The following is a 24,615-nucleotide window of genomic DNA, read 5'->3' as shown; positions in this document are numbered from 1 at the left end:
GTTCAGGTCTGGATTCAGGTCCGACCTATCAGCGGGATAGAAAACGTAAACTGTTCACCTGGCGGAGGTATGTGCTCCACAGAGTGCCGTTTTAGTTTGTTCACTGTAATTCAAGGTAAGGTTTAAAAAAGGACCAGAAGAGAAGGGCAAACAGGTTTCTCAATTACAATATGCTTTGAATAATGTAGAAGAATTATGGCTCGGCTCTGAAAGTTGTGTTGGTGTTGGCTTACCGTAAGGCACTCAGGTGTAGGCTTACCGTATGGCACTCGATGTACGGTGAGGCTTGAGTTGAAGCAAAGGACCTTTTTGGCCAGTATCTGGTCTCCTGACGGTCAATTCCAGCAGGGCAAGAGTGCTCTTCACATCGATGTCTACTACTAAGTGTACTACTTTAGCAACCACAATTATTCCCACCTTATTAAGCCTGGCCAGGCCCAAAATCCCACTGAAGGCGATTTGTGGCAGGAATTTTTAATTTTTCCAGGGTGCCTGATCATGGTGTCTGTGTGCAGTATTGTGTTTATTGTGATTGTATGTTTGTTCTCAATTTAGCAACAAAGAGATGATTCTGCAGTGTGCTTGCAGCAGCTGTTAAATGTGTAGTTACACCTTTCGGGGCCATGCACGTAGTAAGTATAAAAAATTGTGGAACTTTTACTCCAAGCCCTACACGTCAGATTCCCACTTGTTATAACCTCTCCCTCTTCCCTCACCTCCTCTTCCACACGTCTCCTTCATAATCTCCTTTATATTTCGTCCTTGCACCTCCCCCTTCATCTTCTTTTCCCAAATGCCTTTTAATAATTCTACTCTTTACCATCCCACCTCCGACCGAGCTGTTCGATTCCCAGACACTATTTTCCAGGTTGTAGGAAAGTAATTTGAAACAATCACCAGCAAGGAGGGACACTGGCCGTGTATTAAGACACCAGGCTAAGAAAAATGTGAAGGAAGTTTTATGAGAGAGGGGCAGCCAGCCCCAGCAGGTCGGTATTGAGGTGGTTTAAGCCCCAGTCACACCTTGACGTTTTAGCCAGCATATGGCAAGGTATCAAAATGTATGTAAAACGCTGGCGTACGCTGAACTATTGATGTTTTTTTTCCAGTTTTTGACGTATTCATAACGAGTTGGACGTATGCATAACGTATTAGTAATGTACACAGAACGTTTCGATAACATATAGATAACTTATACCAACGAATGCTGAGCGTGTTGTCGGCGTTCACAACCTATGCCCAACGATAGTCTAACTTATCCATAGCGCGGCAGCGTATCGCCGACGATCACGTGGCGTAGCCTATTAAAAGGCTGCGGCTCGACGATTCAAATCATAACCGCACAAGACATCGAAGTGTCAAGCCGCTGTCACACCTTGACGATTTAGCCAGTGTATGCCGACGTATTAAAAATTTGTCTAAAACCCTGGCACACGTCGAATACGTTATGGGTAAGTTTTGTATACGTTAAGAGCACGCTGACATACGTCATTGTACGCCGAATACGTCGACTAATTTTCAGCATGTTGAAAATTTCTCGACGTACTCGGCGTATGACACACGTTCCGCATAGGCTGGCCATAAGTTGTAGGCGCGTTATGCGATCGTTGACACACGTTACTTGTAAGTTACTCATAAGTCGAAACGCATCGAGGTAATGGTTAGCATCAGTGTTCCAGACTCCCTGTTTTTTTTTTTTTTTTTTTCTTCGGTATGACGGTCATGTTGACACTTCGATTTCTAGTGCGGTTATGATTTAAATCGTTGAGCGGCAGCCTATTAATTATATTATATTATAACCGCACTATGAAAACCATTGAGTATCTGATGTTGAGATACCTGACGATACTCTCTGACCCTCCATCATTATTTATGCCTCCGCTGACCAAGTCACCGGCAGCATGGTTTCGGGTTGTCCGTCCATCCGTCTGTACGTACGTACATCCAGTATGTACGTCCGTCCGTGCAAATTTTCTCTGTTTTCTCTGCAACCGCTTAACCGACCGACACGGAATTTTCACCATAGGTGAGACGACTCATGTGGAATGTTTGAATGATGATTATGACGTCATAGGTCACGTGGTGTGGCAGCCATGTTGGAAAAAAGGGAAAACTTTGGATCTCGGTATCTCCGAAACCGCTCCATGGAAAAAAATTGAAATTTGGCACATGTGAAGTACTCCCCAGGGGAAACAATTGTGATTTATAATGACGTCATATGTTGGTGGCTTCGTTAGGATGTTATAATTGCATACGTCGAACACTTTATCGAATCGGTATTAAATTTTTTGAGGGTCATCTGGGGCTAAAATGCATTGGGGGGGGGGGGGGAATGATGACGCCATCGGTCACGTGATTCGGCAGTCATATTGTTTTTAACATTAAAACCTTCAAAAATCTTCTTCTGCAAAACGGGTGAACATATCGAGGTGAAACTTTACAGTTATGATAACCTTTCCAAGAGGAACAAAAAGTTCTTCACCGATGACCTCATTGGTCACATGGTTTGGCAGCTATGATTTGTTGAAGAAAAAACCTTTAAAAACCCTCTTCTCCAGAACGCGTTGACAGATCGAGTGGAAACTTCACCCGCAAGCCTTGGGGATACCAGGTTGTTCAAGAATAAAATTAATAGGTCACATGATCTGGCAGCCATATTGGATTGATCGAAAATCTTTTAAAAATTATTTCTCTTTAACCGCTTCATTAATCGACATGAAATGTCAGTTATGATCCAGTTGTCATGGGGAAGATATGTTTTAAATTTCAACCTGATCGGATACATGCTCTGGCAGACAGAATTATTTAATATTTTGAATCTGGGTTCAGAGATTTCAATCAAACTTGGTACAAGTATATATAATGATGTAATAATGTGGGCAGAGGCATATCGGTGATGTCGTGACATTGAAGAGTGCCTTCTAGTCTCTTGTTATCCTCTCTTCTCCTTCTTTTGTCAATTATATTTCACTCACCCATCGACCTTTATGCTTGGTGTTGGCTTAATGATTAGGGTGGTGGGCTTGGGATCCCAGGGTCCTGAGTTCAAATCCCACTCGGCTGTTGAATTAATACCAGGTGGGGTTAACTTGGCCTGTCATCCTTCTGGGGTCGGCAAAATGATTGCCAGCATGCTGGTATACTGTGTCGAAGTGGTGACCCATCCAGGATTGTGCCCAATAGCTAAAGAGACTGCTTAAGTAGCACCAACGCTCTGCATGGAGTATGGTCCTGATGGATGGATTGACTTCTCACCCCCACTCTTCCTCCCCTCACCTGTGATAACACTGAACAACAAAAAATTTTTACTGGAGATGTGTAAAGTGATTTAGACTAATTTGGGTACGCTGATTTCAAAAATCATAACCGTTTTGCTGTATCACGTCAGGATTTTCAGTAACAGAAATATTCCCATTGCCTAGAAGTCAGGATTTCAATGAAATTTACAAAAATTCATTTATTCATTTATTTCATCATGAATGCTTCAAAATTATAGAAATTACAGAAAAACTCCACTAGAATGTAATTAAAAATGCTTTAGGCATTTGGCTTTGTGTTTGTGCTGCTCTGTGTCAGTTTCACGATGCAGGAACCAGCAGAAATCGCCCATCATGTTCGGGTTGTGCCGCCCTTGGTAACGCGTCTCCATGAGTGAAATCTCTTGGTGGAATCGCTCGCCGTGCTCGTCCGAGACTGCTCCCAAGTTGTCAGGGAAGAAGTTCAGGTGCTGGTGTAGGAAATGGATTTTCAGGGACATCCTGGAGCCAAGTTTCCTGAAGGACTCCAGCAGCTGCTGCACTATTTCTTCATAGTTGTCCGCGCGCTCGTTCCCCAAGAAGTTGTCCGTCACAGCTTTGAAGCTCCTCCACGCTGCCAGCTCTTTGGGGTTTAGAGTTGTGGGAAAAGTTTCGTCCTTCATAATTTGTCGGATTTGCGGTCCAACAAAGACACCAGCCTTGATCTTGGCCTCCGACAAGGTGTTGCCAAACTTTTCCTTGAGGTATAAAAACCCACGCCCATTCAGATCCATTGCCCGTACAAAACTTTTCATCAAGCCGAGCTTTATGTGGAGTGGTGGAAGGAAAACCTTGGCTGGGTCGACAAGGGCGACATGCTTCACGTTGTGTCGACCAGGTACATGCTCTTTTCGCTCTTCCCAATCTTTCTTCGTCCAGTGATTCTTGTCGTCTCTGCTATCCCAGAGACAAAGGAAGCACATGTATTTCGTGTAGCCTGACTGCAGCCCTAACAACAGCGCCACCACTTTCAAGTCTCCGCAGATGTGCCAGTTGAAGTCATTGTACTTGATGGAATCAAGCAGCTGCCGCATAGTCTCGTAGGTCTCTGTCATGCCGAACGCGTGAGCCAGTGGGACTGATGGTTTCTCGTTGCCATTGTGGAGCAAAACAGCCTTCAAGCTGTTCTTCCCCGAGTCGATGAAGAGGCGCCAGTCTGCAGGATCGTGATCACACCCAAGTTCTTTCAACAGACCGTTGATGTCACTGCAGAATGTCATTGTGTCTTCCATCTCAAAGAACTCAGCCATGTCTCTGTGACGTGCTCTGAACAAGAATATCTTGGTGTTAGGTTCAAGTAGATTCCACTGCTGCAGCCTTGATCCAAGCAGCTCTGCTTTCGCCTTTGACAGCGAGAGATCTCTTACAAGATCATTTAAGTCTCCCTGGTTCAGAAGGTGTGATTCTTGAGTGTCGGGTTCAAAAGGTTCATCATCACCATCCTCTTCACCACTGCTTACAGCTATGTTCTGATCAGCTGGAGGTGTTGGAACGGGGTTCTCGTCATCATGAGGCACAGGTTTACGAGCAGAGACGCAGTCAGCGTACTTGATGTGACCTTTATTCTTCTTGTTGAAGCCGGCGATGCTTGTGCAGCAGAAATAACAATCATCATGATGATTCTGCGGCTCACGCCATATCATGGGCACCGCAAATGGCATGCTCGCGCGCTTGCCCACCAACCACTGAGTCAAGGTTGTGTGACAGCTTGTGCAGCAGATGTGTGGTGCCCAGCTCTGTTCTTGGTCCCCCACCTTACACCCGAAGTAGTGAAAGTAGGCGGCCTTCATTTTCACTGCTGTAGATATACTTCGCTGTTGATCTTTTTTGGTATACCGACCACAGACATAACAGAAGTTGTCAGGATGATTGGTACAGGAACGCCTACTCATCTTTATCTGAAAGAAAGAAATATAACACAAGTTAACAACAATTGTACGAAATAGACATGTTAAAGACATATGTAAATTTCATTGAAATCCTGACTTCTAGGCAATGGGAATATTTCTGTTCCTGAAAATCCTGACGTGATACAGCAAAACGGTTATGATTTTTGAAATCAGCGTACCCAAATTAGTCTTAATCACTTTACACATCTCCAGTAAAAAATTTTTTTTGAAATTTGTTGTTCAGTGTAATTAAGAAATCTCTTTGCTGCGTTTTCATTTCCTAAAGGTGTACTTATTTGTATCAGTAAGGTGGGGGTCAGTAGGGAGTACAGTTCCAGCCACCAGGTAGCAACAGGTTAAGCTAATTGGGTTTTAGATTGTATTGGCAAGGGGATCAATTATAAATCAAAAGAGTTAGTGTTACCTTTGTACAATAATCGAGTGATACCTCATCTGGAACGTTGTGTACAGTTTTGGTCACCACATCTGAGGAGGGGGGGGGGGGGTTATCAAAGGTCACTTCAAATTTGCATATGCAATAGATATATTTGCATATGCAAACCAATGAGTTCCTCAAGTCAAACATTCCAAATTAATCAGGTAACAAAATCAGTTCCCTAACACTCGTCCTAAGAGTTGTATAAATCTAAAAAGTCTAGCACTGACAGGACACCCGAATGAATGTCCTCTGATGTGTCAGGTCTGGCTTTCATTGCTGATGAAAATGGATCTGACAACAAACTCCTGCACTGTTCATTTGCAGGCAGATGTTTAATCATTCCAGTACACAGTCCTTTGGAGGGCACAGTTAGTTCATCTAGGTGTCTAATCGGCTATCACTCACCTGTGGACATTATAAATCAGTGGTATTTTTTTGAACAGTTTTTTTTTTTTTGAACTGTTGAAAGAGCAAAACAATAATGGGCATTACATCAACATGACAACAGTGGAGCGAAGAGGAACAGGTAGACAGGGGACAAAGATGAATGTCATAAACAATCATGCATAACAACAAGAAAGGTACAACAAGAAGAGGAAAGCACAGACATACAGGACAATGACAGGTAGATGAACAGAGCAGATAGAAAAAAAAATTGTATACATAATTGCGACTCGTGGAAAAACTAAAGCAGAATGGAAGAGAATAAAATAGAAAGGGGAAACACCAACAGCAGAGTAGAAGAGTGAGATCAAGGGGAAGGGGTGGACTCCTGGAGGTGAAGAAGCTACACACAAGCTGAATGAAACACAGCAGGAAGAGGAATGGGAAAGTGGGGATGAAACAGAAAAGGAACAAACCAACTGACAACTAACAAACAAAACGAGGTGAGGAAGAGGGGGACAGATTGTATACGTATGTGACAGATTGAAAGAGTGGTAAAATCAGCGGAGAGTGTGATAAAAGGTCACATATTGAAAAGGGAGACAACAGTGAGGTTTTCAGGTCATCACCTTTAAACACTAGAGGAAAGAGCAAGATGGAATGAACTCAGACAAATGTTTCCACAAACAATATAAAAGAGGAACAAAAAGTGAAAAGGTGAAGTTACGCTGGATTTGGAAAGGGTAACAATTCGTTGCTGGAAGGGCATGTATTCAGTTGGACTGTGGAGGGGAAAATGGCTGAACTGGTGGAGGAGGAAAGACTAGATGAAAGGCAATACAGGACCGCAGGACCACCAACCTATTGGTGGGGGGCGGGGGGGGAGAAGCAGTCAGTTTCACTTCATCCTCTTGCTAAGAGATACCAATTATCCTCAGGACTTTAGATTGACTTCTTTGAGTGGTGCAAGATGAGATCCACCCAATGATAAGTAGTCATGGAAAAGTCATCAACAGTGTGAATCAAGGGTTACTTGCCCACTCATCAATCGCCAGTTTGGGTTCCGTCAGAATCATTATAGTGGGGCAACTTAGCATAACAATTGTGCATTTTGTGAGGAAAGCACCAAATTTGGCACACTGGTCGCCTATCATATTATGAACAGATTTGGATATTGGGCCATCTCAAAATTTTTGATGGCAGTGGAAAATGGCTGCCACAGCCATCAGCGGCTGAATTTGAGATGGCCCAATATCCAAATCTGTTCATAATAAGATAGGCTACTAGTGCGCCAAATTTGGTGCTTTCCTCACAAAATGCACAATTGTTATGCTATATTTAGCTAAGTTGCCACAGTCATTAGGCTCCAGCCTCATTACAACCTTGATCCAAATAAAGATGCAAGAAATAAATGTTCGACGAGAAGTAAGAGTGGCTGCCCTTGATATTCATGCACCATTTCACTTAGAATGATATCAATAATCCCTGGTCAAACCCAAGTCAATGAGGATCAGTGGGAAACCTCTTCAGTGGCTGTAATTATACCTGACGCAAAGGAAGATGGTTGTGGTTTTTGGAGATTGATCATCTGTCCCAGAACAGTGGGATAGAAGGTCCTCAGGAGAGCAAGTTAGGCCAAACTATCTTTGATCAGCTCCTTTATCAATGACTATCCTTCCATCATATGGTTGGAGGTGGAACTTCTCATTGATTATTGCACAATATTCAGCTACATTCTCAACTCCTCCAACAATGGAGCAGTCCAAGCAGATATGCAGCAAGACTTGAAAAAAACATTGAGACTTTAGCTAAGAAGTGGCAAAGAATGTTTGCACCACATAAGTGCGAAGCAATTACTCTTTCCAAAATAGAAAACCTAACCACCTCCCTCTGACATTTAATGGTGATTACCATTGCTGAGTCTTCCCACTATGAAGATCTTGAGGATCACCATGCTGACCATGAACGATTGGACCAGCCACATAGATTTAGCTCTGGCTACTGGAGCAAGGCATAGGCTAGGGTGAATGGTGCATCTCCTTCCTTCCCCAAAGCCTTTGCACAACCTTCAAATGAAAAATCTTGACTGTGATGGAATACTCTCCACTTTCCTTGATAAGTGCAGCACCAACACTTCAGGAACTTCCTAACATCCAGCAAAAAGTAGTCTGCTTGATTGAATATTCATCCACTCGTTTAAACATTCATCCCCTTTGCCATTGGTGTACCGTGGCTGCAGTGTGTACGCTTTGTAAGAGGCATTGCAGCAACTCACCAAAACTACTTTCACAGCATATCCCAAATCCATGACCTACACCATCTGGAAGGACAAGGGCAGCAGATACATGGAAGCACCACCATTTCCATGTTCTTCTCCAAGTCATACACCATCAAGACTTGAAAATATATTGCCATTCCTTCATCATCACCGTGTCAAAATTATGCAACACCCAACCGAATAGGAATGTGGGAGAACCATTACCACACATGAACTGCAGCAGTTCCAGAAGGCAGCCCACCATCAACTTTTAAGTGCAATTATAGAGGGGCGCAGCACAGTAATTGCTGGTCACATCAGTGTGTGCACAACTTTGGAATGAAAAAAAAATAGTTGAATCGTCTGCAAAGTACCAATAATAGAAAGGTCATTGTTGTATCCAAGAAAAGGGAGAGGGTCGATAACAATGATCAAACTCAGCTCCAACTGAAGGACAGGAGAAAGGATTATATTGTTGTGGGGATGTAATTTGGTTTCAAGGGAGTAATGTAGTGTAGTTATTTCATTATTAAATGTTCAGCAAAGGAATGTGGTATTTGCGTACAAAGATGACAATGCGTCGAAGTACATATGTCGAGACAGATTTTAATGGTGATCCTTCAATCCTATGTTGTCTCTTTTTTTCAATGTTTCTTTTAAGAGTCGTGTAAAGTCTTGAGGCTGCCAAAGCTGGTAATTAAGGCTAGTTTAATACTGCAGGAGGTGGAATGGCATGTGAAAGAAGTTTGTTGCTCACGTTCTGGGCAGTTACATGAAGATCGGCAGATGATACAAAGCGATAAAAAGATCGAGATAAAATGCTTATGATCGGCAGATAAATAGCAGCTGGAGATTGCTCAAATTTGTGGATCAAATTTCTACCTGGCACCCGACGAGGAGTTTTGTTTTTGCCTCGGTGCTGCTGGATGCGCAGAGCTTGCAGAGACGGCTACTGAGACGCATCTCACCAAACAAAGTGTGTCCCTTGTTCCTTCCTCGGTCAATGTGCAGAATGAGCAGTCACCTTCGACCGGGACTGTAGCCGAACCACCTCCAAACACTTTGCCAGGCTCAACCTCTCTGTTTGTCGATCGTCTTTGTTTGTGAATTGACCCAGTGCGTCATGATGTTTGTCGAGTGAATGTACAAGGCAAACAGTTAAGCCGAATGAGTTATCGTGAGCGTGGGAAAATCAGAACCGTATGATCTGTATCTGATTGTTATTGTACAGTGCTGTAAATCAATTCTGTGATTGTTGTTAATATGAGTTTTTTCTCTCCTCCAATCTCCCCTCTCCCATTTACTAAATCTGATTACTTCAATTAACTTGTGTCTGCTGGTTCACGGTTCATCATTTGGCGAGTAACCCCAGCGTGGTTAAAAAGTACGATCATGGGAAATTGGTGTCATTACTTCACAGGAGGCTTTATAAAACTACTGCTGGATTGTCAAAGCTACCACTTGGGCGAAGATGTCGCTAAATTGGTGATTGTGCAGGTGGAGGATTTGACCTCGAGTCCACCTGGAGGTCTACTATAACATTGGTTCATCGGATCAGGATTGGGATCGGGACACTGGTCTGAATTTGGCGACCAAAACATTGGTGTCGAGGAGTGGAATTCAGACCTGAAGTGGTGGTGTTGTTAAACGATCGTCCTTCGAAGAGTAAAAAAAAAAAAAAAAAATGTTTGTTTAGGCTAAAAATGTTCAAAATTTTATTTGGGGAAAATTTGAAACCCACGATGGAGAATGAACCATCACCGGATGAGGAGGAGAAAATTGGTGAAGGAGTCAGAAGATAATAAGGTGCCACACAGCAGTTCTCCACATTCCGTCCACACTCCCCAGGAAGCTCAAGGGTTACAGCGGAAGATGGGGGCTTAATGACTATGATTGCAAGGTTCATGGAGGAAATGAAAGCCATGCAGGAAAAGGCAACAGGTGAAATAAAAACTGGGCTAATAAGAAAGGGCCGAGTTAAAAGCAAGTGGGGAGAGACTGATGGGCCAAACAGCCAAATTAAATGTGAGTGGGGATAGACCATGCCTGGTGTTGGCTTAATGGTTCGGGTGGTGGGCTTGGGATGCTATGATCCTGAGTTAAAATCCTGCGCAGCGGTTGAAATTATAGCAGGTGGGGTTGACTCTGCCTGTCATCCTTCCGAGGTCGGCAAAATGAGTACCAGCATGCCGGTATACTGTGTCAGAGTGGCGACCCGTCCAGGATTGTGTCCAATAGCCAAGGAGACTGCTTCGGCAGCACCCACACTCTGCACAGAGTATGGTCCCAATGGATGGATGGATAGTTGGGGATAGACTGGTAGAGGAGCTGGCAGTCGGACAAAACAGATTGGAAGGGGAAATAGAAGAACTGAGAACCGAGATGAGGGGGCTGAGCACAGAACAGGGGAGAATGAAAGAAGAGATAGCGGAAAGTAATGAAATAATAGGAAAGCTGGAAGAGGGACAAAAAGAAAATAGAAAATGGATTGAGGGATTTAAAAGGGGGGGGGGGACAGGAGCAGTAAATAAAGTGTAAAAATAGAGGGATGAGACGATGAGTCGGGTCGAGAAAACAGAGCAGAAAGTATAACAGAATAAGATAGAGGAAAAAAAAGAGTTGAGCATAATGGTGGAGATAGTTGAGGGACAGATTGAGGCGATGAGGGCTAATGTGGATGTATCCTTCAAAAAACAGGACAAACAGCTCTCAGAGTTGAAGATGGTGAATGAGGAACAGTAGAGGAAGGCGGAATTACAGAACTCTCTGGATATGTTCCTCCATGATATGAAAAAGAAGAGAAAAGAGGTGAGGCTGTAGCCGCTCCCCAACAGTAAGCATGCACAAGGAAATGTGGGGTGTGTGTGTGTGTGTGTGTGTGTGTGTGTGTGTGTGTGTGTGTGTGTGTGTGTGTGTGTGTGTGTGTGTGTGTGTGTGTGTGTGTGTGTGTGTGTGTGTGTGTGTGTGTGTGACAAGAATGAGATGTGTGAGTCACTGGGATAACTGGCGGATGGACCCAGTAACCTGTGGATGGACAGGTGAGTAGCGCGTCAGCCTTGAGCACGGAGGCAATGGGGTGGCGGTCGGAGACCATGGGAGGCCAGGGAGATCATGGGAGACCATTGCAGTCAGATAGTCATCAGCGTGCTGACAGCTGAAGTGCTGCCTTCGGGTTCTTACACCACACCCCTCACGCCATATGATTGAAAAAGTGATCTGGGGGCATTTTGAGCACAATTTTACTGTGTAGCCCATGAGAACACATGGTCTAAAGATGATAGTGGAATTCACCTCATGGCCACCTTGCAAAATGTGGCGCGGGGTGAGAGGTGCTCACGGCTATGCCAGGTGAGGCCATCTCAGTGGAGACTTTAATTATGACCCTTAAAGTCGATTCGGTGTGAAGCAGCAGTGTGGCCTTGCTAAAGCTCAGATGGTGATGAGGAAACAAAGACCTGGTGAGTCGATAGCTGAATTGGCTCACGATATTCGGTGCACCGTGCACACAGCATATTATGAGCTGGATACCTCAGCACAAGGGAAATTGGCATTGGACCAGTTCATTTGACCCATGGTGGACCAGGACCTGAGTGGGCAACTGGCGGTGTGGCGTCCAACCTCTGTGAGAGAGGCAGCCATTGCCACAGCCTGATGGTAAGGGGCACAGCATCAACTCCGAAGGTCTGAGTGCCTGCCAGTGACAGTATGTCAGGTGGCACCCATATGACCCATGAGCCAGCCGAGACGGACCATGGGGGTTGTGGGCCCTCAGAGCATATGGTGCGTACATTGTACTACCAACATCAGAGGAGTGCAGGGATGCAGCAGGTCAGGTCATTTTATGATAGCATGCGCTGGAGCAGCACGTTGTTGCATTCACTTTCTGACAGTACTCCAGGGGCTTCCGTCTGGCCATCCCCCAAGAAGATGCCTGGCCCATCCCTATCTCCTCGAGATGCCAATCAAGCTGCTACAATCACTCAGCATGTGGTCGGCCTTTTGGCATCATCCACTAATGAGGCTCCCTCGCTGAAAGAATCTGCTGAGCAGGATCAGTGACAGAAAAATGAGTCACATATCCATACAGCCACAGCTGACACTCACAGAATATACAGGTAACAAACCTCATCTGAGTCTCTCTCAGCAGCCGCTCGTTGGACCCAAAGTGTGACTAGTGACAGCCAAGGATTTTCTGAAGAGACCTGGTTCTGAAGGAGTTAAGTCTCTGTTTCAGACCTTTGGTCAGAGTCAAAGTCTCATATCCAGAGAGCAAGACTGGAAGGACCAAGGACTTAAAGACTGACTTTCGTCCTCCTGCACAGGTACCGACAGCACCACACCCCATGATCCAGTGAATCCATGACTCCCCAGGCCCAACCCAGATGTCTATTGACCTTTGGCTCACAGCCAGCAGAGACATGAATATCACTGCCAGGGTAAGTAAATCTCTCCGTGACCTAAACACTCTCACCACAAACAGGTAAAGAGAAGATAGCAGCATCCTCGATGTCACTGAAGCTTAGGTCTTGGTTTTGACCCAGGAAACCCGTAATCCCAGTGGCTGACTCCTCATTCAGCATCACGAGGGCCCCCATAAGGATATCTGGTGTCTCTGCAAAGATGACTGCATCATCTGTGAAATAAAGCTTAGAGATCTTGACATTCCCAAACGATGCACCGCAGCTTGGTCTCTCCAACATCCTCCCCAGAATCCAGTCCAGACAAGCACTGAAAAGTGTGTGGGCCAGTACACACCCCTGATGAACTCCAAGAACAACTAATCACAAATACCAAGAATCCTTCAGAGGGCATCCTGATTCACTGGATGGATATTGTAAGCTTTGCAGAGATTAATATAGGCTGCGAGCAGCCCCTGCTGAAACTCTCATCTACGTTTGGTGAGGACCCGAATAGCAAGGTTACGGTCAATCGTTGAACTCTTTTTTTAAAGTCTGACTGCTCTGTGCACTGGTGATCAAGCAGATGGTGACGAACCCTATCAATAGTTATCCCAGCTAAGACCTTGCCTGGCATTGAGAGCAGCGTCATCCCTCGGTAGCTGTTGCCATCCTGGCTATCACCTTTCTCTTTCCAGAGAGGGACAACAAGGCCCCTCTTCCACTCAGTTGGGATGATCCTGTGCTCCAGAGCACATAACTGCATGCAATGACATGAGTACAGCATTTCCACCACCCTTGAGACATTCAGCATGGATTCCACAGATCCCAGGAGCTTTATCCCCTTTCAACAGGTTTGCCGCAGCCTGTGCTTCCACAAACGAAGGCATTTCACAATTTATTGGAGGGTCAGCAATAGGGATAGTTGCACCCCTGAAATCCAACTCAACAGCTGGTGGTTCAGCCTGGTACAGCCACTCAAAGTAACCAGCCTGGAGGGCCTTCACTTTAGACTCCTCTGTCAAGAGCCCACCACCTTCCGCTCTAACTGCAGTACACCGAGGGATGGGCTTGGTGGAACGCAATGCGTGAATTCCACAGCAAGCAGGACGAGAATCACTTGACCACAGGTTATGCTCTCTCTACTCCTCACAGATTCCTTGCACATAGGCCTCCTTGTCCGCCCTCAGCGTACGTACAGTTTTACGCCTCAGCACCGTGAACAGCTCAGCTCTGCCCTGACTCCTGGCCCTGTGACTCTGGTGAATGTTATCCAGTGTCCCTTAGGAGACAAAGTTCTTCACCTGACAGTGGGTTCCAAGATGTCCACCGGCAACATCAAGGATGGTTGTCTTGAAGGCACTCCACAACTCTTCAGGATTCCCCAAAACACTCAAACACCCCAAATCCCCACCCATCCTTTAAGCAAACTCTTCAGCTACCCTCTCCTCCTTGAGTTTGTCAACATCCAGCCTAGGCTGGGATGGTACCTTTCTCTGACATTTGAGCTGCAATTTAGAGATGCGACAACAAGCTTATGGTTGGTTTTGAGGAACTGAGCATTTACATTTACCCTGAAGTTCTGGATCATCCTCCAGGGAACATCAATTAGTACATGGTCAATCTCCTTTGTTCCCCAGCATTGGAATACCATGTCCAGCAATGAGGCTGGGGGCACTGAAACCATGAACCAGCCACCCTACATCCCAAACTCTTGCAAAGTCAAGGAACTTAATGCTATTCTGGTTCACATTAATTCACAGAATTAACCCAACTGCAGGAGGACGTCCGCAGACATGGTTGGGCACTAGATATGGATGGCCGTTGGTTCACTAGGAGCTCTTCCTCCCTTTGACAGGTTTTGTTTTTAATCCTGCTGAGTGAGTGTCCATTTATCCATACACCCTCCTCACCAAGAAACCTGGTGGGGGAGATGGTTTGGTTGCCGACAACCGGACCATGAAACAGGTTAGTACAGGTTTACATGGTACCTGTAGCAAGTCACAGATCTGATATGGACTGACCTGACAATATGTTGCAGGGAGAACCTGCAATGGGAACCAGTGGGTCCAGGTTACGACCATCAACTCAGCCAGTCAGAGGGGGCTACCAGGTGTATCAGAGGTGAACTCCCTATTCAGGATGCTGTTACAATTGTGGCCACTTGGCCCATTGGAAAAGGGAATGTCAAGCCCTCCGTGAAGAGGAGCCCTGACCTCCTCCCCAGCCAGCAAATCTGCCAAATAATAGCTCAAGGCAGGCTCGAGTCCCAACGCCCCCTCAACAGAACCAGAGAAACTAAGAAGCGCCGGGCACATGGGGCTGTACTCGGCAAAATTGGATAGCTGGAAGCCATGTGGGGGAGGGCCAAGGACCCCCCTGAGCTGGGCCAAGCCACAGTGCAGGTAGGTCATGTAGAATCGACAGGTAATAGTGACTGGAGTGTGAGGCGAGTGAATGGCATGAAACAAGCAGGCCCAGATTAACAGCGGTGTTTGAGGAGCACAGGCTGGGGACCCTTCATTTTGGGGAGGCCCTCAAACTTTACCTTTATTTGCCTTTCCTTTTATTCATCATTAGTCAGCTAACTGCCAGCTGGAAGCACATTGTAGCAACCCTCAGCCAGTGCTAATTGTTGGAAATACCTTCGCGTTGTTTAGGAATTATATGAAAAAGTACTGATATAAACTAAAGTGTGAGGTGGTTAATTACCACCTGGAAGGGAAGGCAGATATGCGGTGGAGCGTGAATTACCACCTGGATGTGTCCAGAAACAAACGCCGCCCGAACACGTCCAGAGACAAACACCGCCTGGACACGTTTGGAGCCAAACTGGCCGGAGACAAACACTGCTTGGACAAGTCTGGAGACAAACCCGACGTGGATACGTCCGGAGACAAACACCGTCCAGACATAACCACCATCCCTATATGTCCAGAGACAGAGACAGACAGAGGGGGAGAGAGAGAGAGAGAGAGAGGAGAGAGAGAGAGAGAGAGAGAGAGAGAGAGAGAGAGAGTGAGAGAGAGAGAGAGAGAGAGAGAGAGAGAGAGAGAGAGAGAGAGATAGATAGATAGATAGATATATATATATATATATATATATATATATATATATACACTTGATGAACAACACACACACACACACACACACACACACACACACACACACACACACACACACACACACACACACACACACACACACACACACACACACACATGCTTGGCTGATATTGGCAATAACACAAAAACCATGAGTAGCTTTCACAGAAAAACAACGTTGCATTTATGTAGACATTTCAGGGATATGTTCACAAACATTAATCCTTATAAACATCGCGTGTGACGGGTGGAAAAACAATTTGGCTCGGTAATTTAGAAAACATGTTAATACGGAAAATGGCTCGGAAAGCGGGTGCCATTTCACAATAACTTTCTCAAGGTGATGGAGCATGAACCACTCACACAAGGTTACAGAGCACAAACCACTTGCTCAGGATGACTGAGCACGGACCACTCGCTCAGTGTGACGGAGCACAGACCACTCGCTCAGGGTGACAGAGCATGAACCACTCGCTCAGGGCGATGGAACACAAACCACTCGCTCAGGGTGATAGAGCATGAACCACTCGCTCAGGGTGATGGAGCACGAACCACTTGCTCAGGGTGACAGAGCATGAACCACTCGCTCAGAGTGCCAGAGCACGAACCACTTGCTCGGGGTGACGGAGCACGAAACACTCGCACATGGTAACGGAGAATGAACCACTCGCTCAGGGTGATGGAGCATAGACCACTCGCTCAGGATGACAGAGCACAGACCACTTGCTCCGGGTGACGGAGCAGGAATGACTTGCTCAGGGTGACAGAGCAAGAACCACTCGCCTTGGATAACAAAGCACGAACCACTCGTTCAGGGTGACAGAGAATGAAACACTCGCTCAGGGTGATAGAGCACAAACCACTTGCTCAGGGTGACAGAGCATGACCCACTCGCTCAGGGTGACGGAGCACGATCCACTTGCTCAGGATGACGGAGCATGAACCACTCGCTCATGGTGACGGAGCATGAACCACGTGCTCTAAATGACTTGGTGGGCAATAGCATCCGCAGTGAGTGAATGGTTCGCTCAGAAGGACATAGCGCGGAACCACTATCGACTGTTCAGCAAGTTGCTTAAGCACTCATGCAAGCACTTCAATTAAGTGGTTGATAAGGAACGGTTGGCAAGGCTATCGCTGCATATCATACAGGATCCCTTTAACTTTAAATTCCCTGTCTTCATGGCATATGCAGCAGTTAATGATATAAAATTAATTCGTTCATATCATGACTTTATCTACAAAAGAGTTGCAGCCTAATGCAGAACAACCTTGGAGACATCGCAAAGTTCAATTACCCGTGAAATAAACGTTGCAGATAATCTGCCATCTTGCCTGCTCATCTGTGTACATGTTACGTGGCATATCGGTTCGGGGTCTGCGCAAACATTGTAACTTTTATTTTAAAACGTGTTTTTCACCAGATTTGCTTTGATTCTCTGTAGTGTAGAGCACCTCGCGAAACCTCCGACAATAGCTACACAGATCTGGCAGACGCTATGGATAAACAGTCCCTCTGGGGGACAGGGTATGAGGTCTGACAGTGAATGCATGAAATTATTTAGCTCAATGAAGCAAGTTAATTTTGGCACGTTCCTAAATTTTTTGTTCACTCAATATAATTATGCAAACAGTAGAAAAAGATAAGTTTAATGCTTTGGAAATGTCACATTTTCTTGTGTATCTATTAGAGGAGGAGCGACAACATCCTTTCTTGCCTAAAGTAAATAGGTTTATCGGCTTGGTTATAAGACTCGTTATTTCTTTAAATTGTCAGATTTCACAACAGATTTTGACACTTATTTAGTCCAGATGATATTATCCGATCCTCAAAACTGAAATAATATTTCCATGATATGCTTTAATTAATCCGTGAGAGGAGATCGTGGAAAATCGTATCATATAATGCATGAAATCGCTCCAACCTCCTAATTTGAAAACTGCAGTTCTGACAAAAGTGATGTACACAACAAATCGTAGCTATGATGAACAAGCATTCACTAATATGACTGAGGAAATTGAAAAAAAAAAAAAACTTTATCGTTAAGAAATCATTGCAGCCTCTTCCAAGTGAAGGCATGGTTGAGCAGGCCAAAAAACATGGTGGCTTCAGACCCCAGCGAGGTTATCTAGGATACCCCTTAAGACCCCATATACAGCAGGAGGGGTGGGGGGGGGAGACATCACACCGGGAATACACAAAGTAACCTCAATGCATGTCCCCCCAAACCATTAGGCAAAGGGCAGAGATATTCCGACTACATAACTCGATGAAATAACTCATTCTCGGGTATCCTACATGTACGTGAATGCTTTGCCCTGGGGAACATTTCTAAAACCGTTACAATATATTTTCGTACACATCAGAATTTTCAATGCAGGAAATGACATCACTGATTTTGATATTCACCTGGAAAACACCTGTGATTCGTGCCACTGTGTGTTGCTTTTCACTCGTGAAGATCATTTGAATGTATTGATCGCCAGATGCAACTGACATGCTCGGATTGATACTGACAAATTGCATTGCTGTATAGCCGGCTTATGCACGGGAGGAAACCACATGAAGTCTTTTTTTTGTGCCCATGCTTAAGAACAATATTTATTGCCTTTGGCAACAATTGCAAATGCATGTTGAGCAATAATCTTGTCCTTGTTTTGCAGATTGCAGATCAAAAGAGATGCAAAGCGCTTTATGATTACCAAGCTGACAATGAGGATGAGCTGTCACTCACCAAGGGAGATATATTAGAGATAACAAACACGGTTTGTAACATGTAATGCACTGTAACCTAGGTGAACGTTTTTAAACCCAAATCCTCCGGTTAATTGCAATACCTGGCACTTTGCTGCAAAAATAGTCATTACTTTCTTAATGGCCCCAATTATTCCCACCTTACTTATGGGGTCAGCTGGAGGGGGGTGGGGGGCGGAAGGGTGGAATTTCGCCTTAGGCCCACATTCATGCCTCAGCTCTAAATCAAAGCTCTAAATTGTGAAGGGTCACAGATTTTTAACAGGTCTGAAGGGTGTAAGGGGTCTAAATGGTGTTAAGGTCTAAGGCAGGGGTCTCCAACCTGTGGCCCGTGGGCCACATGCGGCCCCTTAGACGGATTTATGCGGCCCGCGGTGCCATATGAAGTTTACATTACAATGCGGCCCGCGATACTGCCAATTTGTCAGGGTCAATGATCAAAGCCTTCTGTAATTTTTATTATGATTTTGATTCATATTAGACACATGTGTTTTTAACACGATTACACTGAACAACAAAAAATTTTTACTGGAGATGTGTAAAGTGATTTAGACTAATTTGGGTACGCTGATTTCAAAAATCATAACCGTTTTGCTGTATCACGTCAGGATTTTCAGGAACAGAAATATTCCCATTGCCTAGAAGTCAGGATTTCAATGAAATTTACAAAAATTCATTTATTCATTTATTTCATCATGAATGCTTCAAAATTATAGAAATTACAGAAAAACTCCACTAGAATGTAATTAAAAATGCTTTAGGCATTTGGCTTTGCGTTTGTGCTGCTCTGTGTCAGTTTCACGATGCAGGAACCAGCAGAAATCGCCCATCATGTTCGGGTTGTGCCGCCCTTGGTAACGCGTCTCCATGAGTGAAATCTCTTGGTGGAATCGCTCGCCGTGCTCGTCCGAGACTGCTCCCAAGTTGTCAGGGAAGAAGTTCAGGTGCTGGTGTAGGAAATGGATTTTCAGGGACATCCTGGAGCCAAGTTTCCTGAAGGACTCCAGCAGCTGCTGCACTATTTCTTCATAGTTGTCCGCGCGCTCGTTCCCCAAGAAGTTGTCCGTCACAGCTTTGAAGCTCCTCCACGCTGCCAGCTCTTTGGGGTTTAGAGTTGTCGGAAAAGTTTCGTCCTTCATAATCTGTCGGATTTGCGGTCCAACAAAGACACCAGCCTTGATCTTGGCCTCCGACAAGGTGTTGCCAAACTTTTCCTTGAGGTATAAAAACCCACGCCCATTCAGATCCATTGCCCATACAAAACTTTTCATCAAGCCGAGCTTTATGTGGAGTGGTGGAAGGAAAACCTTGGCTGGGTCGACAAGGGCGACATGCTTCACGTTGTGTCGACCAGGTACATGCTCTTTTCGCTCTTCCCAATCTTTCTTCGTCCAGTGATTCTTGTCGTCTCTGCTATCCCAGAGACAAAGGAAGCACATGTATTTCGTGTAGCCTGACTGCAGCCCTAACAACAGCGCCACCACTTTCAAGTCTCCGCAGATGTGCCAGTTGAAGTCATTGTACTTGATGGAATCAAGCAGCTGCCGCATAGTCTCATAGGTCTCTGTCATGCCGAACGCGTGAGCCAGTGGGACTGACGGTTTCTCGTTGCCATTGTGGAGCAAAACAGCCTTCAAGCTGTTCTTCCCCGAGTCGATGAAGAGGCGCCAGTCTGCAGGATCGTGATCACACCCAAGTTCTTTCAACAGACCGTTGATGTCACTGCAGAATGTCATCGTGTCTTCCATCTCAAAGAACTCAGCCATGTCTCTGTGACGTGCTCTGAACAAGGATATCTTGGTGTTAGGTTCAAGTAGATTCCACTGCTGCAGCCTTGATCCAAGCAGCTCTGTCTTCGCCTTTGACAGCGAGAGATCTCTTACAAGATCATTTAAGTCTCCCTGGTTCAGAAGGTGTGATTCTTGAGTGTCGGGTTCAAAAGGTTCATCATCACCATCCTCTTCACCACTGCTTACAGCTATGTTCTGATCAGCTGGAGGTGTTGGAACGGGGTTCTCGTCATCGTGAGGCACAGGTTTACGAGCAGAGACGCAGTCAGCGTACTTGATGTGACCTTTATTCTTCTTGTTGAAGCCGGCGATGCTTGTGCAGCAGAAATAACAATCATCATGATGATTCTGCGGCTCACGCCATATCATGGGCACCGCAAATGGCATGCTCGCGCGCTTGCCCACCAACCACTGAGTCAAGGTTGTGTGACAGCTTGTGCAGCAGATGTGTGGTGCCCAGCTCTGTTCTTGGTCCCCCACCTTACACCCGAAGTAGTGAAAGTAGGCGGCCTTCATTTTCACTGCTGTAGATATACTTCGCTGTTGATCTTTTTTGGTATACCGACCACAGACATAACAGAAGTTGTCAGGATGATTGGTACAGGAACGCCTACTCATCTTTATCTGAAAGAAAGAAATATAACACAAGTTAACAACAATTGTACGAAATAGACATGTTAAAGACATATGTAAATTTCATTGAAATCCTGACTTCTAGGCAATGGGAATATTTCTGTTCCTGAAAATCCTGACGTGATACAGCAAAACGGTTATGATTTTTGAAATCAGCGTACCCAAATTAGTCTTAATCACTTTACACATCTCCAGTAAAAAAAAATTTTTGAAATTTGTTGTTCAGTGTTATTCATTTCTCATATTCGTTGGCAAGAAAAATATATTCAGCACTAATTTTTGTTTAAATTTCCGCATATTAATTATATTTTTTTCCAGAATTTAGTGTCTTTTTGGGGGGTGCGGCCCTCCGCCCCTCACCACTTTGGTTTTGTGGCCCTCCGCCCAAAAAGGTTGGAGACCCCTCGTCTAAGGAGTACAAATGGACTTCTCTTAAGGGGTGTAAAGAGTCTGAAAGGTAAAAGGGGTCTTTTGGGATCTTATGGGTCAAAAGGCCCTTGGGGATCTTAAAGGTCTTCAGGATCATGGGGGGGTTCTTGGGTTCTTCTGGGTCTTGGGGTCTTAAGGGTCTTAAGGTTCTCAAGGGTCTTAGGGGTATATAAGGTCTCAAGGAGTCTAAAGGTATAGAATGGTCTTAAGAGTCTAAAGGATATAATTGTCTAATGGTGTCTAAAGGGTCTTCAAAGGCCTCAGGGGTCTCAGCTGTTGAAAGGGTCGAAAATTTAAAAGGTTCACCCTTGTCCGAAGGAAGCTGTGCAGTGAAGCGGTCACGTGGTGGAACTGCCAGTTACTTCCCCAAAGGGCGGCATGACCTTAATGTCCTGATGCAAACTAAAGAAGAAAAAGAGCAATCAGAGATTGCAGACCCTCGCCAGGACTGCTTTGTGTGGTGTTTGTGTCGTTTTGTGTGTTGTAGTTTGTGTGGTGTTTGTGTACTGGTGTGTTACGTAATTTATAAGAGACAAAACGAGAACTACCACTTTATAACTGGTGGCAGTGATGACCGGGTATCAAGACGTCCCACTTTGATGCAACCCCACTTTGATCAGACAACTGACCCTGACGTGTATTATTATTCAATTAAATTTACAATGGGATTGAAATAAATTCAATTCAAATCAAATGGAAGACCAAATACTGTAGTTGCAGTCCTGCCATGGAGTCATCAGAAAGAACCCAAATAAGCAAAAAGCAAAGATGAAGTCATCAGGAGGAACCTGGATAGGATTTGTATTTCAGCTGCAACTCCTCTTCCCTCAAACGCATCCAGGCACAGCCAAGTGAGCCTTATTCCAACAAAAAAAAAACAAATAAAAAAAAGAAACCAGATAAAAAATAATTAAATAATTCTGACTGCCAGACCATGTGTCCGATCGGGTTGAAATTTAAAACATATATTCATCATCACTTGATCGTAATTTTGAGGCTTCACGTCGATTGATTAAGCAATTCAAGAGAAATACTTTTTTAAAGATTTTTGCTCAATCCAATATGTCTGCCAAACCATGTCACATCAATTATTTGTGAATACCCTGGTATCCCCAAGGCCTGGGGAATATGTTTGTGAAGTTTCCCCTCGATCTGTCCAACGGTTCTGGAGAAGAAGATTTTTTTATGGGTTTTATGGTAAATCCAATATGACTGCCAAACCATGTGACCTATGATGTCATATATGAGAACCTTTTGTTCCTCATGGATAGGCGGTCATACTTGTAAAGTTTTGCCTCGATCTGTTCAGCCACTTCAGAGAAGAAGATTTTTGTTTTTGTTTTTTAAAAACAATATGGCTGCCGAATCACTTGACCGATGACGTCATCAAGTTTTTTTTCTTCTGTGGACCATTTTATCCCAAGATAACCCTCAAAATTTTTCATACTGATCAGATGTAGCAATCTACATATGCTATTATGATGTCATAATGAAGGCACAAATGACATAAAAAATCACACTCATTCCCCACGAGGAATACTTGCCATGTGCCAAGTTTCAATTTTTTCCTCCATGTGGTTTCAGAAATACAGCGGTCAAAAGTTTTTTTCCCGTTTTTCCAACATGGCTGCCACACCACGTGACCTATGACATCACAATTATCAATAAAATATTCTACATGAACTGCGATAGTCAAAATTTTGTCTCAATCCAACAAGCAGTTGTGGAGAAAAACACTAAAGTTCTGTGCGGAAAAACAAACAAACAGACAAACAAACAGACAATCAAACAAACACACAGACAGACAAACAAACAAATGGACCCAAATGCAATACCCTCTCCTTCCGCAAGGGCAACATTAACACAACAAGAAAACGAGCAATCAGAGATTGCAAACCCTCGCCAGGACTTCTTTCGAGTGGTGTATATTTATAGGTTTTAGGGTAAATCCAATATGGCTACCAAACCATGTGACCGATGACATCATATGTGTGACCTTTTTGTTCCTCATGGATAGGCGGTCATATGTGTCAAGTTTCACATCGATCTTTTCAGCCATTTCAGAGAAGTTTTTGAAGGTTTCAAAAAGAAAATAAAAAAAGGCTGCCAAATCACGTGACCGATGATGTCATCAGAAAATTTTTTGCAGAACATTTTATCTCAAGATGACCCTCAAAAAATTTATACTGGTCAGATGTAGCGTTATACACATGCAATGATGACATTGTAACGAGGGCACCGAAGACATCATTAAAAAATTACTCATTCCCCATGAGGAGTTACTTGCTATATGCCAAATTTCAATTTTTTCCTTCGTGTAGTTTCAGAGATACAGAGGTCCAAATTTTTCCCGTTTTTCCAATATGGCTGCCACACCATGTGACTTATGATGTCATAATTATCATTAGAACATTCTACATGAGTAGTAGCACCTATGGTGAAAATTTCATCTCAATCCGACAAGCAGTTGCGGAGAAAAACACCAAAGTTCTGTGCAGACAAACAGACAAACAAATGGACTCAAATGCAATACCCTCTCCGAATCCTTCGGTGAGGGTAAAAATTTAAACAACATAATAAAAACGAAATAACAACAAACTAGAAACGAACGAATCATGGTGGGTTAAAAGGTTCTTCTTATTCATTTTTGACAGAGGGATGGAAGGAAGGACATCTGTACTAATAAATGTCAGTGTGTCTCCTCCATAACTGCAAAACCATGAAACCGAGAAGCTTGAAACTTTGTGTGCGTACTAAAGAAATGCCAAGGAAGTGCATGAGTGAAAATTCGGTGTTTGGGTTTTAAAACCCCCCTTTTAGAAGATAATTAATGGCCTTATTTAATTATATCCTTCATCAGGTGCATCCTCGGTCACTGCTCTCTTTGGGGACTTAAGGCATATCCTCGGCAACCTTTCTGGGATCTGAAGCTGCCATGTTTTTTGGCCTGTTCAACCACACCTTAACTTGGAACAAGCCGCAACAATTTCTTATGAAAGTTTGTTTTTTCACTTTCATCATTCATATTATCGAATGCCTGTTCATCATAACTCTGAATCGCTGTCAACATCGCTTTTGTAAGTGCTATAGTTTTCAAATTATGAGCTTGGCACAATTTCATGAATTATATGATTCGATTATCCACGATCTACTCTCACAGACTAATTCAAGTATATCATTGAAATGTGATTTCGGTTTTGGGAATTGGATATCGTCCGGACTAAATAAGTGTCGAAATCTTG

At 44.3% G+C, this 24,615-nt stretch overlaps 1 protein-coding gene across 9 annotated transcripts in view; it reads left to right on the top strand.

The window, feature by feature from the left end:
- The window catches only part of LOC147024911 (SH3 domain-containing kinase-binding protein 1-like), a 72,197-nt gene that overhangs the window by 566 nt on the left and 47,016 nt on the right, over window positions 1–24,615 (top strand). For 6 of the 9 annotated variants that reach the window (XM_085885291.1, XM_085885295.1, XM_085885297.1 and 3 more), the window contains exons 2-3: window positions 10,963–11,073; window positions 18,431–18,532. The exons of 1 other annotated variant lie outside the window; for it this stretch is intronic. In XM_085885291.1, coding sequence (XP_085741417.1) covers window positions 11,038–11,073; window positions 18,431–18,532 — 138 coding nt within the window. In that variant the 5' untranslated portion in view covers window positions 10,963–11,037. The remainder of the gene's footprint in view (window positions 1–10,962; window positions 11,074–18,430; window positions 18,533–24,615) is intronic. 2 more of the 9 variants (XM_085885292.1, XM_085885296.1) reach the window with 1 other exon arrangement.

This window comes from Eptatretus burgeri, chromosome 6 (genome assembly GCF_056783735.1).
Source record: "Eptatretus burgeri isolate ZD-2024b chromosome 6, Ebu_testis_v1, whole genome shotgun sequence".
Lineage (NCBI taxonomy): Eukaryota > Metazoa > Chordata > Myxini > Myxiniformes > Myxinidae > Eptatretus > Eptatretus burgeri.
The sequence above is the reverse complement of the archived record's forward strand: the minus strand, read 5'-3'. Positions and strand labels throughout refer to the sequence as shown.